Below are 17,603 nucleotides of genomic sequence, written 5' to 3'. Positions count from 1 at the left end.
CAGTAGGGTGTCCCCCAGGGCTCTATATAGGACTACACTTTATAACTTTGCCAAAGATATCTAGTGCCATGTTGCAGCGCGTTGTGAGCTTGTAGATCTGCTATATGCTCAATGTTCGTCCCCAAGATATATAGGAATGCTAGGATTCAAGGCATGCACTGGCCCTTGCACATGGAATGATTTTTGCGTGCGTGCGTGCGTGCGTGCGAGAGGGGTAATAGCTTCTGCACTGTATCCACTTATTGACTCCCATTCTAGTCACCTGATGTACGTATGTCTACTGTATGTGGTCATGTACATTTGTAACATTAGTGATTTGTACTGCAAACCGTGTGCAAACCAAGTTTCTCTTAAGGGACAGACACTAAACAGAAATGAATTGGAGTCCATTCCCTGTAACTATTGTTCATGCATGTTCGTGCAATTGCCTCGTCTTAGTTGTTCATTTCATTCTACAAGGTAACTACAAACATTAGTGGGGACAGTCGTCAAATCTTCCCAAAAAAAAGAGCCTATGAAATACATTTGGCTTGAGGCAAACCACAACGCGCATTATATACACACAGTCCACCTTGTAAAAGTCATTCCTCGCCACTGGTGTAGTGGTTAAAAAAAGTGTTTTTCAATTTGAAGTTTATACGGTTGTACTCTACTAAAAGATTTCTGGTGGGGCGTCCTGGCAATTCACCTAGTTATTTTCTTTTCAACATCCAAAAGATTATTTCTGTTCATCTTTAATAATGTTTTGGTCGTTAAGGAGGAGACATGACTTATCGTTAATGTCTTAAAGATAAATAAAAAGCTCCTAAGGCAACAGAGAAACCTATCTTTCATATCTGATAGCCATCTTTTCCGTATATTAGGCAGAGGCAGCTCGTCTTGTAAAAGTCATTTATGGGAGCTGTGTGTTTGGACGTTGAGTTCTGGCACTGCAGCAAAGCCAACTCAGGCTCCGGGTCCTCAATACACACACAGCGCTTGGCTTTCTCGGCAGGATGACGTTATGTTGTTTACCAATGTTCTGCTGTGTAGTGCAGTGGTTCCCAAAGTGGGGTCCGGGGACCCCCAGGGGTCCTTGGGGGAGTTCCACTGGGTCCCCAGCTAAATGATAGTTTGTAACCAAATGGACCCTTAAGGGTCTGTAACTCTGAGAGTGTACAAATGGAACTAACAGTGATTTTACAATATAAATTACGATTTGCCAATTGAAATATCTTCATTCAACTGGAAAGCACTCTGTGCTCCTCCAGGCCGTATGATGAGCACTGTATATGAAGTGATGCTTTCAATTATTATGGTTTAGTGAGATTATTACTGTTGTTGACATTATTTTATTCTGGGATGTTTTCCATTGGCCAAGCAATGAAAGCTGTAACCGTTGTGACTAAGTGTTTCCAGTCTGATCAAGATTTTAACTGGCATGTTTACCACACAGGGCCGTCTCTACACCAGTGATTATCAATATTTTTCATTTCAAGTAACCCCATTTTGATACGCATTGAGCCACGGACTGTCATTTCAGCCTTATTTCCATCTTTCCATCAAAAATAAATGGTGCATTTATATAGCGCCTTTACATAGATTTACATAGATTGTGCATTACATTCACCCATTCACACACACATTCATACACTGATGGCAGCGGAAACCATGCAAGGCACCAACTAGCACATCGGGAGCAATTAGGGGTTCAGTGTCTTGCTCAAGGACACTTCGACAGTAACTCTGGGGGAGCCTGGGTTCGAGCTGGCAACCTTGCGGTTCCCATCCAGGCACTCTACCCCTGAGCCACCGCCGCCCCATGCTACACATGCATTTGGAACTAGAGGCAGGTGTTAAGGAGCTGCCCTCAAAAAGTAAGTAAAACAACTGCATTAAAATGCTGTATACACATTAGTTAGTTGCCTTACAACATTTTACTCATACTGCAGTGCAAAATCTTTAAATATATTTGCAAACTCACTTAGCCTAAGATTTAGACTCTCGTAGATGTATTTATCGATTCTGACATCTTCACTCTACCAGAGTCTAAGCGACCTTGCCCCATGGCTTGTGAGTGTGAAACCCAGCTCAAAGTAACTCTTAACTTGTACAAATGCAAAATGCATTCGTCAGGTCATGACCTGACGAAGATGTAACTTACACATCGAAAGGTTGTCACTTTTTACTTGCACCCTGTTATAATAAACTAAGGGCCTAAATCGTCTGAGCTGCTCCAGTGCCTTCTTGTTCGCATGTTATCTGTCCTGCTCCTGAGATGCACCAGACTGGCCTGCTATAGGCTAGAGGCTCCTGAGATGCACCAGACTGGCCTGCTATAGGCTAGAGGCTCCTGAGATGCACCAGACTGGCCTGCTATAGGCTAGAGGCGCGGCTGGAACTCCCTTCTGCCTGATATTGTTTAATTGGAAAAGGGCAGCACCGCCATCTCACAAACGCTGGGTGGAGGATGTTATGTCACATCTCAAACTAGAAGAACTTAAATATACAATCAAGGGCTCCAAGTATTTACTACTTAGCCATTGGCCACCCCCCCTCAGTTATAGTTGATTTTATCATCTATTCTACAATTTTGAGTACTGGTGTTTTGTATATTAATTAATTACAATAACAATAACAATAATAATAATACTACTACTTTTTTTCTTTTCTTTTTTTAATTTACCCAGGGAAGTAGCTGAGCACAGGTGCGCATTTTCAGCAACGCCCTGCACATAGAAACACACAGACAGACACACACGCACACACACACACACACATTAAAACCTGGGAGCTGATTGTCTTATACTGTTGGCCACTAAGCAGCTCCAGGGGGAGCAGTTGGGGGTTCAGTGCCTTGCTCAAGGGCACTTCAGCGGTGTTGGGTGGAGTGATGACAATCACTTCCCCACCCAGATTTTTCCTGCCCGTTCGGGGAATCGAACCGGCAACCTTTCGGCAACAAGGGCGCTCCTCTAACCCTTAGGCCACCGCTGCCCAAAACTACTATGCGGTCATACGGGCTCAGGGAAGAGGACACCCCTGCCATATAGTCCAACATGGATGTGCGACAACAGGAAGGCCATCCCTTTGTAAAATAAAGTTGTGCTCCCCAAAATGGTAGATAGTGATATTGAAACCCATGTTTGTTTTTAAGCATAGTTTGTACCTAATGTTACATTAAATAACTCTTACACTCTGTACAGTACAGTACATTAATATGGAATTTACTTAAGACAAAAAGGAAATAATTTTGTACCAGGAAAGATCATGCTGGAATGTGAACCTGGTTGTCTAATTTGGTATAGATCTAAAAACATTTTTCATGTATAGCTACTAAACATACATTAGGACTGTAAAATAAAATACAGTTTATAGTAACATATGAATACTGTATACAGTAGACTACCTATAACGTACTGTTGTAAAATTATCTGTAATATTGTTAATTGACAATAATTATCATGAATTATATTGGAGCTCAGCAAAATGTAACCTTTAGCTTTATAGCAAATACCCTCTTTGTAGTTGCTTGATTTTCTGTGTAGTTTTAAGGCAGCAATCTGTAATGTTATGTACATTGTCTCCCTCTCTTGGCAGAGACAGGTAATTGTAACAATAGTCAAACTACAGCAAAGGGCCGAGGACCTCTACAGAGCACAGTATCTGCAAACATTTTAGTAAATATTTTATTTTATAATATTTAATAGGTTTGAATGTGAAGCTGAAAAATCTACGTGATGACTGATGGCTGCATTCAATCATTGTTTTCTAGGGAATATCTCAAAAAGGTCTACATGCAAGACAAATAAAAGCGTGACAGCGGAAACATGTCAACCCTCCTAGGGTCTAGGACTATTTGTCTATTTGTTTTTGCTCCTGTACAGACACATACCAAGGGTCTGTTTTTGCTCCTGTACAGACACATACCAAGGGTCTGTTTTTGCTCCTGTACAGACACATACCAAGGGTCTTGGTGACATACTACACTACAGGGCAGTGGGCACTGGTGGAAAATGTATTACTTTTGTACTTGAGTAAAACTGTAATGTAGAAATAGGCCTACTCGATCTGTTACAAGTAAAAGTCCAGAATTCAAAATGTACTTGACTACAAAAGTACTAGTAGAAAGTACTCTTTATTATGCAGAATGTCTCATTTCAAGTTTTCAAATGTATACAAATCTTTTGAAAATAGCCGTTCTACAAGCTCACAATGCGCATTCAGTTTTTGTAGATCGGCTATTTTACAAATGGCCGAAATTTAAAGATCCTGTATGGATGCTGTAATCATGTTCCTCGTTTTGTCGCGTTAATATCACATTCTTCTTTGCGACCAACATGCCTTTCGAAGATCTTTTTGTCAGGTAGTAGCCACTACACCTCCATCACCTGCACCAATGAACTGTGCCGGTTGCAACAGAAGGGTGGGGCTTAGTGACATACTACAGGATGCTCATGCTATAAAACACTGGTACAGTATGTGGTGTGTTCATTTCAGTCGTGTTGACTTGGGCTAGCTTTACTCTGGTTTCTAATATGGGTGATGCATTTATAGTAGCAATAGACTTCGGTACTGCTTACAGTGGGTACGCCTTTCTTATCAACGGCACAGATCCCTTTGTTCCAATATGGGGAAGAGAAGAGGGACTGACCACCCCAAAGACGCCTACATGTATTCTATTTGATGAAAACGAGAAATTCATGAAGTTTGGTTATGAAGCTAAAAGGGAATACACTAAGGGAAATGAAAAGGCAAAGAACACACTTCTCTTTGAAAACTTTAAGATGGAACTCTACGGAAAAGTAAGTCTATGATATTGATTTGTAATTTGTAAAATTATATATATATATATATATATATATATATACACATACACACACACACAGCTCCATCTCAATGAATTAGAATATTTTGTAAAAGTTAATTTTCTTCTGTAATATAATTCAAAAAGTGAAACTTTCATATATTCTCAATTCATTGTGCATAAAGTGAAGTATTTAAAACCTTTTTTGTTTTAATCTTGATGATTATGGCGTACAGCTCATGAAAATCAAAAAATCCTATCTCAATGAATTAGAATATTTAGAAAGAGAAATGTCGACCATCTGAAAAGTATATTAATGTATGCAGTCAATACTTGGTCTGAGCTACTTTTGAAGAAATTATTTCATCAATGGGGCGTGGCATGGAGGTGTTCAGCCTGTGGTACTGTTGAGGTGTTATGGAAGCCCAGGTTTGTTTGATAACAGCCGTAAATGAATTTGAATTGTTCAGTCTTATGTCTCACACCTTCCTCTTGACAATGCAACCTAGATTCTCTGTGGGGTGCAGGTCAGGCCAGTTGGCTGGTCAGTTAAGCACAGTAATACCATGGTCAGTGCACCAATTACTAGTAGTTTTGGCTCTGTGGGCAGGTGCCAAGTGATGCTGGAAAAGTAAAATCAGCATCAACATAAAGCTTGTCAATGTACGGAGGCACACAGTGCTGTAAAATATCATAATAGACTGTGTTGAATAGAGGTTGTGTTGAGACTCTGGACATGACAAAACACAGTGATGATTTAGGCCATGTTATCTGCTGGTGTGTTGATCCACTGACAGTGAAAACTTAACAATGGTTTCAACACAGCCATCTTTTTAGTGTACATTGTGCTTCAGTATATTATTGACAAGCTTCATGGAGATGCTAATTTTCCTTTCCAGCTCGATTTGGCACCTGCCCACCGAGCCAAAACTACTAGTAACTGGTGTACTGACCATGGTATTACTGTGCTTAACTGACCAGCCAACTGGCCTGACCTGAACCCCACAGAGAATCTAGGTTGTATTGTCAAGAGGAAGGTGTGAGACATGAGACTGAAAAATACAAATTAATTTATGGATGTTATCAAAGCAAACATGGGCTTCCATAACACTTCAACAGTGCCACAGGCTGATCACCTCCATGCCACGCCCCATTGAAGAAATAATTTGTTCAAAAGTAGCCCAGACCAAGTATTAACTGCATACATTAATATACTTTTCAGATGGTCGACATTTCTCGTTTAAAAAAACATTTTTTTAGTGGTCTCGTAAAATATTCTAATTCATTGAGATAGGATTTTTTGATTTTCATGAGCTGTACGCCATAATCATCAAGATTAAAACAAAAAAAAGGTTTTAAATACTTCACTTTATGCACAATGAATTGAGAAAATATGAAAGTTTCACTTTTTTAATTATATTACGGAAGAAAATGAATGAATGAATGTGTGTGTGTATTCACTACATTGTGTGTGTGTGTGTGTGTGTGTGTGTGTGTGTATATTCACTACATTCACTTCATTCATTTTTTCTACAGAAACTCAACAAGGATCTAATGATTACAGCCATAACTGGCAAAAAGATGAGAGCCCTAAAAGTCATCACAGAAAGTCTACGCTACCTGAAGGACCATGCACTGAACTACATTGCTGAAAACACAACTGGACGAACCTTCATTGCGTCTGACTTCACCTGGGTTCTCACTGTTCCTGCTATTTGGGATGCTTCCGCAAAACAGTTCATGAGAAAAGCAGCAACTGAGGTTATTACATACATGACATTATCAAAATTATATACAGGATATCTTCTACACATGTAAATGTGTGAAATTAAATATTATTTTTCTTTCTTTCTTTCTCTTTCTTTCTAGGCTGGCATTGTGAGAGAAAGTCAATCGGACAAGTTGGTCATCACATTGGAGCCAGAAGCAGCCTCCATCTGGTGTAAGCAGCTGCCCTCAGATGGTTTTGCTGATGAGAACTCAACAAAGGCCACCCTACAACAACAACCTGGAACACGATACATTGTTGTTGACTGTGGAGGTACAGTATGTTGTGCTGTGATATTGATGCAGACTTATTCAATGATTCACAAGTGTTTCTGTGTGTGTGTGTGTGTGTGTGTGTGTGTGTGTGTGTGTGTGTGTGTGTGTGTTCAATCATTTTTGTCTCAGGTCGCCCCTGCAAATAACATTTTAATTCACGACACCCCTGAATTTAATTGATACTTTATAGAACCTTACATTTCTCATATTACGGCATGTAAATATGTGAATCCTTCCCCCTAAGATGCAGACAGTATGTCCCACGGACATTTAACCAACTGCATCGCTATTCTGGGGGAACATTCACCAAAAATAGCAGATCTACAAGCTCTCAACGCGTCACGTTGTGATGCTTTGTGAGCTTGTAGATCGGACATTTTTGGGGAGGAGGTGTGGTGGTCATAGGTCGCAGTTAACTATGTAATCTAGCATTTAACAGGCCCCACTACCACCCTTAGATCTCCATGGTATGGAGCTGAACTGTTCTGACATTCCATATGTTGATCGGACCTCATCAAACCCTGTACACTCAAGACATGCTCCTTAATTGGCCAGTACAGAATTCATTCCATGTTGGTCTGACCTCCCATGCCAAAGCGCCAGCGCTCGCCCAGCAGTCTGCCGTCAACGAGGCGGATGCGTGCACACGACCTCACCCTTTAGGGGGATCAATGTTTTATGAAACATTTGATTCTGTGTCAATGGATATTTGAAAACTGCAAAAAAAGGGAATTTATTAAATATAGTATAATACAGAATCAAATGTTTTATGGTCATGATTAACGTGGAGACTGGGTGGCAATTGGTTCCAAGCTTAAAATAACCATAAACATTTGGCCGCCACTGCTATGCCCTATATAATTTATTCTGTTGTCCATTCTTGCGCTCATTTTTTAAAGCCTAACATTGTTGTCTTTCAGGTGGTACCATTGACATCATGGTGCATGAGGTATTGGATGGCGGAGTCCTGAAAGAGCTGCATAAGGCCTCTGGTAACGGTCTGGGAGGGGAGAATGTTAACAAAATGTTCAAATGTTTCCTCAAGGATATATTCTCTGATGATCTCTGGAATGAGTATGAAACAACATATCCCAGTGAGCTTCAAACGCTGATGTATAACTTCTCTGTTCTTAAATGTGTGGATGATGATGTGGCGATCTCCTGCCCATTTAACTTGGGAGCATTAGCCCAGAAAAGGCAACCAATGGAGAATTACTTTAAGACAGCGCAAGGTGTGTTTTGGGATGAGGGTTTGATCAAAATCTCAAAGGAGAAGCTGAGATCTTTCTTTGATGAAAGTCTGACTGGCATCACTAAAAGTCTCAGAGACATCTTGAAAAAGGATCTCAGCATTGAGTATCTTTTGCTAGTGGGGGGTTATGCCTCTAGTAAGATTCTGCGTACACACATTACCAAGCAGTTCAGTTCAGATCAGTGCAAAGTACTGTGCCCTCTATTGGCCCAGCAAGCAATTTTGAAGGGAGCTGTCATGTTTGGAAGAAACCCTGCGATAGTAGCATCACGAAAAAGTCCTTTTACTTATGGCATTGAGGTCAGCAGAGACTTTGATGCATCAAAGCATAAGGCTGAGAAGAAGTATTCCAATGAGGAGGGTGACTTGTGTATTGGTCTTTTCTTAACACTGGTGACAATCGATGAAGATGTTGGTTGGGATGAGACCAGAGACCACATTTTAGTACCACCATCTAGAAACACGACAAAAGTGTGCATGCGTTTCTTTCGCACAGAAAGGAAGAATCCTCAATATGTAGATGAGTGGGGAATAGAAAAACTCAACTCATTTTGCGTTGAGATGCCAGATACTACACGAGGGATGGATCGTAAAGTCCAGTTTCAAGTCAAATTTGGCTTCACGGAAATAACAGCCACAGCCACTGATGTGGATTCCAAGTCAACAAACTCAGTCAAAATTGACTTTTTGAGAAAATAAGACTACAGATAAATAAGAGTAAGACTATTGCAGTTAAGATAGTCTTAAGCAGAGCAAATTGCAATGTAGGCCTAATTGGCATAAAAACCTATGTATTCTTTCTTCATTATCATTTATGAGAATAATATACTGTAACAGGCTGTCCACAAATATTAGCTATAGGCAGGGTGGGGAAATGGTGATTTTGGTTTACCATTACATATTGTATATTTGTGTGATACTTCAAACGAGGGCTGCATTTGGTTTATTAGGTTGAGTTGTAATATGAATACCTAATTCTTACATCATGTGATGTCACTTTGTACTTGATGTTAAAGAGCAATCATACTAATCTTGTAGACAATGTGCTAAATCAAGTTCTATTGCTAAATTGTATTATTAATTATTATTGCAATACATCAATGACCAAATTATGTACACTTTCGTCGCAGACATTTATTTCTCCTTTTTTCTTGGTTTGGATTAAACATTTATCTTTTGTGTATTTGACTTGTAGCCTTCTGTAACTGATACATACATGAATGTGGTTGGCTTCGTTTGAAAATGAGTCGCTGTTTATGAGTGAACTTTATGTAACTCTAAATGGTAATGTAACATCTAGGAATTGAATATGAAGGACCCCAATGGAAACAAGCCATAGGCTTTCTTGGGTCTTGAAATGTACTTTCCTGTGCTTTGTGTTCCTGCAAACTGTTAAAGTATTCAATGTTATATTGTACATTGATTTGGAATATTAGAAAATACCTGCTGTGAGTCCTGCTGATTGTGTCTTATCCATATTTAAAAGCTACAGAAGTGTTTCTATACACATTTGTAAATGATAGCACACATCATATAGTCTATATCTTAATCACCTTATTTGACCTTAATTCTAAATATATTAAAACAAAGAAAATCCACCAGGATTTCCTCTGTAACTGACCATTTAATATTTGTCTTGATTCTGGTTGCAACATTTTTATTTGAGAGTGGATCGACAGCTGCTTGCTCACAAATTGAACAGGGCTTCTTTTGCTTGGCAAAGTGTACACTTCAGTGTTGCTTGTTCCCTTTGAATGTCTAGTATATCAGAGACTATATATATATATATATATATATATATATATATATATATATATATATATAGTATTTTCTTTTTTGCTTTTCTGCCTTTATTGATAATATCAAGTGAAGATGGACAGGAAAGAGGGAGAGAGTGAAGAGGAGAGACATGCAGCAAAGGTCGTCATGAACGGGACTCGAACATGCAACACGATGTCAGGCCAAAGCCTATATGTGGCATGCGCCTGCAGGACCACTTGGCCAGTGGGCGCCCCATCAGAGACAATATTAATACGAACTAGAAAAAGTGCCCCTCGGGGCACAGGTCTCCACCAGGGCAGGTCAGGTTGTGGCCTCCTGGTGGCGCTATAATAGGCCAATGTGAAAAGGGTGCCATTTCTTCATACGCCTTTGATGGCAATTGGATGATTTGAGGCATTTTGTTCCAAAAATGTGTTTTGCAAAAATCAACCTGTTGGTGGCGCTATAACAGGCCAATGTGAAAAGGGTGGGTTATATTCCTCAGCCTAGTAAGAAAATGTCTGAAAGATTTCACGTAAATTGCACGCTGCGTTCATGATTTGAGGCTTTTGTTCAAAACGGGGCAATCTTGCAAACTGTGAAAGCCAATTATAGCCAATTAGGATGGAATATGAAATATGAAAGATTTTTGGACAGAATCTGGAGGAGTAATATCAAAAAATTTGTTTTACAAAAGTCGGCCTCCTGGTGGCACTATAAAAGGCAGATGCGGAAAATGCAGGTCAAAGGTTTGTCCTTGGCCTCTAAGGAGTGTGCATGCAACGTTTCACGCAGATCGGTGCAGTTTTAGGTAAAACATGTGAAAAGCTGCCTCATGGTGGCGCTATAACAGGCCGTTCTGGAAAATGTGGGGCAGAGGTTCATCGTTGGCATCCAGGGAGTGTGTGTGCAAAGTTTGGCATCGACCGGGTTAACGGTGCCGGAGATTAGCTGGTAACAGACGGACGGAAGGACGGACACACACACACACACACGGACACACACACGGACGGAGTGCAAAACATACTCTCTCCCCATGCTTTCGGCCTGGTGGAGACAACAATAGTAAAAGGTACTCAGAGGAGAATACTGCAATGCAGACATACTCCGTTACAAGTAAAAGTCTGGAATTCAAAACGTCCTTGAGTAAAAGTACATATTGGTATTAAAATATATTTAACCTACAAAAGTAAAAGTAATCAAGTTTTCAAATTCTGCTGAGGACCTCAACGATGCCTGGGGGTCCATGGACCCCAGTTTGAGATGCAGTGGTCTTACAGAACTGTTTGCCAAACACTGGGTCAGGACTCAGGGCCCATTGTGGGTCGCAGACACATCTTTTATTCTTTATGGGTCTCTTCAGTTTTGGTTAACTACAGTTTGTTTTTAATTCATTTCAAAACATTTTCAAAAAGCGTATCCAAAATAAGCAATTTCTTTCCAAAATTAGAAAACAATAAGTAGGGAAAATAGCCGATCTATAAGCTGGCTAAAAGGCCACAGCACTGCAAAGCGATGTGTTGTGAGCTTGTAGATCTGCTATTTTCACTGGTTTGGGAGCCACTGCATGGTTTACAGTATACGAGTATGTGTGTCAGGTTTGAATTGAACAGCAGTGATGTTGTGAATGGAACAAAGTCTAAACCACACAGATGAACATCTGACTGACATGAATCCACTGACACGTCATGGACACACACCTGTTACACACCTCATCTGAGTGCTATATGGGTCGATGGTGTTGGGGGGGATCTACGTATATACTGTATGAGCTAAATATTTTTGTCAAAACAAAGAAAAAATACATAATTTATTATCTTTCTAAACCAGTACCAAAGACGAACATAAATTCTGGATTATGTCAAGAAGACACGATTGAAAGATAGTCAGGATTTAACAGCATCATTTATACCTCTTTCAGTCATAACCTGCAATCTTTCATCTGCTTTATTTTCATAAATGTCACAGCATGGCTCATTGTCATGAAGAGATACATCATTTACAAGTGTAGTAACTGCTGTGTGTGTGTTAGGATGTAGGTCACGTGGAACAGGGTTGAATGTATGATTTCCATAGGATGTGGTTTCTGGTTGAAAGAACTCGATAAGGCTGCCTGCGTCACCACTGATGTTTCCATGTCGAACCTTTCCATCTCGAACAGGATGTGTGTGTGTGTGTGTGTGTGTGTGTGTGTGTGTGTGTGTGTGTGTGTGTGTGTGTGTGTGTGTCTGTGTGTGTGTGTGTGTGTGTGTGTGTGTGTGTGTGTGTGCTGCAACTGCAAGGTGCAGAATAGAAGTGGTGTCACAAGGTTTCTGTGCAGAAGTGTGAGAAACTAGACCACAAACATGGAGCACTGTATTTTATACACGCAATAAATATTGTGATCTTTATTTAAGACATAGTTATAAACAATACAAGTAGTATATTGTCACTGTCAGACAATAACCTTGTAGGTCTGTGTCCAAAACCATTTGGTTTGTATTATTCTTTTAAAAACATAAATGCTGTAGATCTGTGTGAGCTTGTAGGATGGCTATTTTCACTATACTTATGTGCGACACTCTTTGGACTGTGACTTAAAGCATAGGTCAGCGGCAGCAGTGGCTCAGGGGTAGAGTGGCTGGATGGTAACCGCAGGTTGCCAGTTTGAACCCGGGCTCCCCCAAAGTTAGTGTCGAGGTGTCCTTGAGCAAGACTCTGTTGCTCCTGATGTGCTGGTTGGTGCCTTGCATGGTTTCTGCCGCCATCGGTGTATGAATGTGTGTGTGAATGGCTGAATGTAATGCACAATCTATGTAAAGCGCCTTGGATAAAGGCGCTATATAAATGCACCATTTACCATTTCAGGTCAGGAAATACTTGCCATTAATATAGTGGTTGCAAAGGCATTTATTGATTGCCTGAGTCCCGTGGTGGGAGTTCTGGTCTGATTTTGTTCCAGTCATTTGGGGGTCTAGAGAGGTCACACGTATGATCATTAAAAATAAATGAATCCACAAAACTATAGCATCATTTGTATTGTTGACCATATAGAGCAACTTTGGTTCAACTTTGAGCCCTCTGTCACATGGGGACAAACATTGTCCAGTATCACTACGTCAGCAGCAGCACAAAAATAGTTCCATTTGATAGAGGGTCAAAGACCGTATAGTAGGCTACCATTTAATGAAAAGTACATTCATAGATGAAGGCTGCATTTATCTCGAATAGTCAACAAAATGAACACTTAATTTAAGTGACCAGTACATGTTCTTAACTGGGGAGATGTGAAGTAACCAGTACATGTCCTTAACTGGGGATAGTCATTTTCAGAGTCACTTGTCTTTGTATTATGGAAAAGACTGCATCCACCTCTTCAGCTTTATCCAATGGCAAACGGGCAGATTTCTTTATTTTTCTTTTTTTTTTACAGAAAAACTGTAAAAATAGAGGAAACTAGAAAAAGTGCCCTTCTGGGCACAGGTCTCCACCAGGAGGATAGGACTGTGTGAGATGTTTGGCAAAATGTTTAGGAGTAATATAAACATGTTTGCCTTTGATGGCAATTGGATGATTTGAGGCATTTTGTTCCAAAAATGTGTTTTGCAAAAATCAACCTGTTGGTGGCGCTATAACAGGCCAATGTGAAAAGGGTGGGATATATTCCTCAGCCTAGTAAGAAAATGTGTGAAAGATTTCACGTAAATTGCATGCTGTGTTCATGATTTGAAGCTTTTGTTCAAAACGGGGCAATCTTGCAAACTGTGAAAGCCAATTATAGCCAATTAGGATGGAATATGAAATATCGGACAGATCCGACTTGAGCACATGACCATAGAGATACTGTGTAACGATTTGTGAGATTTTTGGACAGAATCTGGAGGAGTAATATCAAGAAAATGTGTTTTACAAAAGTCGGCCTCCTGGTGGCGCTATAACAGGCCGTTCTGGAAAATGCGGGGCAGAGGTTCATCGTTGGCATCCAGGGAGTGTGTGTGCAAAGTTTGGCATCGACCGGGTTAACGGTGCCGGAGATTAGCTGGTAACGGACGGACGGAAGGACACACACACGGACGGACACACACACGGACGGACACACACACACACACACACACGGACGGAGTCATGGCTGAGGGAAGTAGGGGTGCTGGAGGGGCTGGAGCACCTCCTCCCCCCAGGCACAGCCCCCCCTCCCCCCATCGGACAGGAGGGGAAGATGAATAATCTTAGAAAAAATCATTTTATGTATATGTTCAAAACAGATTTGTTACTATGCCTAATAAGTATGCTGTATGTATCACAGTATCGGCGCCTAATTCTGGTTAATTGCATGTGTCTGTTTGTTCCAGGGGTCATCAACATGTCCGTACAAGACTGGCAAGACTTGTCCATGTCTGTGACATTTTTTTATGTTGGTTATAATGTCTACAATATATCAAAATATTTAAATAATTAGTTTGAATTATTTTGGTGACTGGTGAAGTGTCGGGATGACATGCTCATTAATGTCAGGTGAGGATGCAAGACAAGACAGACAGCTAGAAGTAATGTTTGCTAATAGCTGGCTTTCATTGTTGCCCTTTCATTGTTCCACTGGCATAATTCCTTACATCACACCACCTACCGGTGCGCATGTTCTAAGACTTTCTCATCAACATTGAATACTTGTTCACCTTAACGGAAACCACTACTACTCTTGAAACTAACAAATGAGTGGGATAGAGTGAATTAACACAGGATTGACCTGTTTATTATTAGCTACTACTAATGAGACAAGACATCAGTTAAATGAGTTTGGGAACAGACGGCATGACACAAAAGACATATTGTACAACTATATGCAGTGATAGTGAATAAAGGGAACTTGGTGGCAAACCACAAATCATTTCACAAGAACTTTCCAGCAAACAGAGAACTGAGAACAAGAAATAAAGAACTGAAATCTCAGCCATATGTATTTGTGTACCATACATGGAACTGGATAGAGCTCTCTCATCATTATTCTACTGTAATTATTTGTCTCATCAGCAAGAACTGAACAGTGATGGTGAAGAAAGAGAACTTGGAAAGACGTTTGCGGACAAACCACAAATCATTTGACTAGAACTTTCCAGCAAACAGAGAACTGAGAACAAGAAATAAAGAACTGAATCTCAGCCATATGTATTTGTGTACATGGAAGAATTTCAACCATTTTGCCTTATCAAGTCAGGTGCAATCATCAGTATGTTAATCATAAATAATGTTATTATTGTTAGATTTTTTTCATAATTATAGCCTACACATTTGAATTAGTGGTCTATAATAAGATGAAAAGGCAAGGGCTAAATAGATGTCATGCCCACAATGAGACTGTTGGGCCCTTCTGTTCTTCTTGAATTAGCCCCCCTTTAAAATGTGTAGCACACAGGCATAGTCACTATGGCACATTATGAGGCCATTTGTATACATTTAGGGCTAGCTATTTGGGTTTCTGGTAAAATTATTGACCATTTATTTTGTATGTCCGTGACAAAAATCAAGCGTAGCGTTAGTTCACTGCGGCACAGGAGGCAGATGGTTATTATAGTATATATAGGAAAGTAAAAGCCACTTTTCCGTGTGAAAATGCACAAATGTGCGTGCACGAGGTGTGTGCACGCGCATTTTGCGGCGCACGCTTACACGTGCGCACCCCCTCCTAAACGTTCAGCACCTCCTACTGTAAATACCTTCCCGCGGCCCTGGACGGAGTGCAAAACATACTCTCTCCCCATGCCTTCGGCCTGGTGGAGACAATCACCACAATCACTTGTTCCACCTGGACTCAAAATAACCCTTAAAGGGATAGTTCAGATTATTTTTATTTTAAAGGAGAATTCCATGCTAGAAGGCTTTATTACCTTTATTTGTAGTTGTTACGTCCCCACCAAAGAGGTCCAGGTGTTATTTTGTGCTATTTTGTGTTATTTCCATCGCTCAAAAATCTATATTTTTTGTATACTGTATATCCTCTCTTCATAATGTAAATAGTATCCCAAGCGGCACACTTTACTTTTTTCGATGGAAATAAGCGAATTAGCACAACAACCCAACCCCATTGAGGGCTTATATTAGGGGAAATAGCCAATAATGCACGTTTGCACAAAATAACACCTGGACCTCTTTGGTGGGGACGTAACAACTACAAATAAAAGGTAAGAAAGCCTTCTAGCATGGAATTCTTCTTTAAGCTGTATGAAATACTTGCCATTAATATAGTGGTTGCAACTGTATTAATTGATTGCCCGAGTCCCGTGGTGGGAGTTCTGCTCTGGTTTTGGTGAAATATTAAGTAGTTCCGGTCATTTTGTGGGGGTCACAGGGGGCCACGCATTAAAAGTAAATTAATTCACAAAACTAACGTCATTTGTATTGTTTACCTATTTCTAAAATATTAGTGCAACTTTGGTTCATTTTTGACCCCTCTATCACACGGAACTATGTTTTTTGTGTCCATATCACTACGCCCAAAAAATAGTTCCATGTGATAGAGGGGTCAAAGTTGAACGAAAGTTGCGCTAATATTTTAGAAATAGGTCAACAATAAAGTTAGTTTTGTGAATTAATTTACTTTTACTGTGTGGCCTCAGTGCCCCCCACAAAATGTTCAATCAATTAATACAGTTGCAACCACTATTTGGCCCTGGACTTTTTGGCTCATACCGGCCCACCATAACTTTCAACATAAACGATGGAAATCCGACTGGTATTATTTTACACTATGGTAATAATACCAATCAGAGAATCCTTTATACCAGAGTTGCGTATTATGCGTAAGGTTTTGGAATTGTTGTTTTGGAAATGTTCTCATATATTGTAAGTTCTACGACCAGCTTTTGTTGTGGCACTTGTATTGCAGGTGGTGGGCTTCCGTCATGATGACCTGTATTCTATATAGACTTGAGTTTTGTGCAGACTTTTGTGTTGAGCAGTGGAAGAGACAGCAGAGCTGCAGAGAATGAGAAATAAAAATAAAACCGAAGTGAACTACATGTGTGTGATATTTTCTCTGTATGGCTGGGGAAGCTGGAAACCTAACAGTTATGGGCCCAGGCATGTGATGGAGGAGGAAGGTGGCAAAGATTAGTCTTTGACGGAAATTAAGGGTAACTCGTGGCCTCGAACTTAAAGGCCTTGCTATGTTTCACCAGTTTCAATTGAAACGGGCCTCCACTCTCAGGGGGGCCTCCGAGCTCCGCCAGGTGTTATTTCTGTGAGTGCGAGAGGGAGATGGACAACTCACCGCCCGATGCAAAGTCAGTCAACGTGCCTCTGTAATGCCCAAGGTAAACCAGCCGACACAAAGGCAGGGAGTGAATTAAGCAATATTAGACGAGAGGGGGTGGTTTAACGTCATTAATGCACGCTTGCGGTGCTGCAGATTAAGCACACTTTAACCGGCAACTCATGAAAACATCCAGTGCTTGAAACCCTGCAGCAGTAGAGGACGTGGTCCTCTTCCACAGGGGACAAATAGTTCTTGCTTCTGGTTGCAGCTTACTTTTTTGTATTAACTTTGTCACTAAACTAAAGCAATGTTGGCACCAGGGAGATCTCCTATTCCTTCACCTGTTCACACTAGTACACAGGATGTTTGTTCTACCCTCCCCCCTGCACCACACCCACTATTTGTAAAGTAGAGTGCAGGCATCAATCACTCAATTAACCTGGCAATCAGACAGATTACCTCTCACATGAACTGGAAATGTTCATACTGACTTTGCAGTCATCTCACAGGGATTCACATGTACTTATATCACT

At 40.5% G+C, this 17,603-nt stretch overlaps 1 protein-coding gene across 1 annotated transcript; it reads left to right on the top strand.

Moving 5' to 3' along the window:
- Positions 1–4,511: 4,511 nt before the first annotated feature.
- LOC306934972 (heat shock 70 kDa protein 12A-like) lies at positions 4,512–17,120 on the top strand (the record flags this gene model as incomplete). Its single annotated transcript, XM_079517794.1, has 5 exons — positions 4,512–4,784; positions 6,323–6,547; positions 6,656–6,827; positions 7,750–8,442; positions 17,023–17,120. Exons 1-5 carry the CDS (start codon positions 4,518–4,520, stop codon positions 17,118–17,120), a joined length of 1,455 nt encoding a protein of 484 aa, XP_079373920.1. The 5' UTR covers positions 4,512–4,517.
- Positions 17,121–17,603: the final 483 nt, after the last annotated feature.

This window comes from Electrona antarctica (genome assembly GCF_951216825.1).
Source record: "Electrona antarctica genome assembly, chromosome: 13".
Lineage (NCBI taxonomy): Eukaryota > Metazoa > Chordata > Actinopteri > Myctophiformes > Myctophidae > Electrona > Electrona antarctica.
The sequence above is the reverse complement of the archived record's forward strand: the minus strand, read 5'-3'. Positions and strand labels throughout refer to the sequence as shown.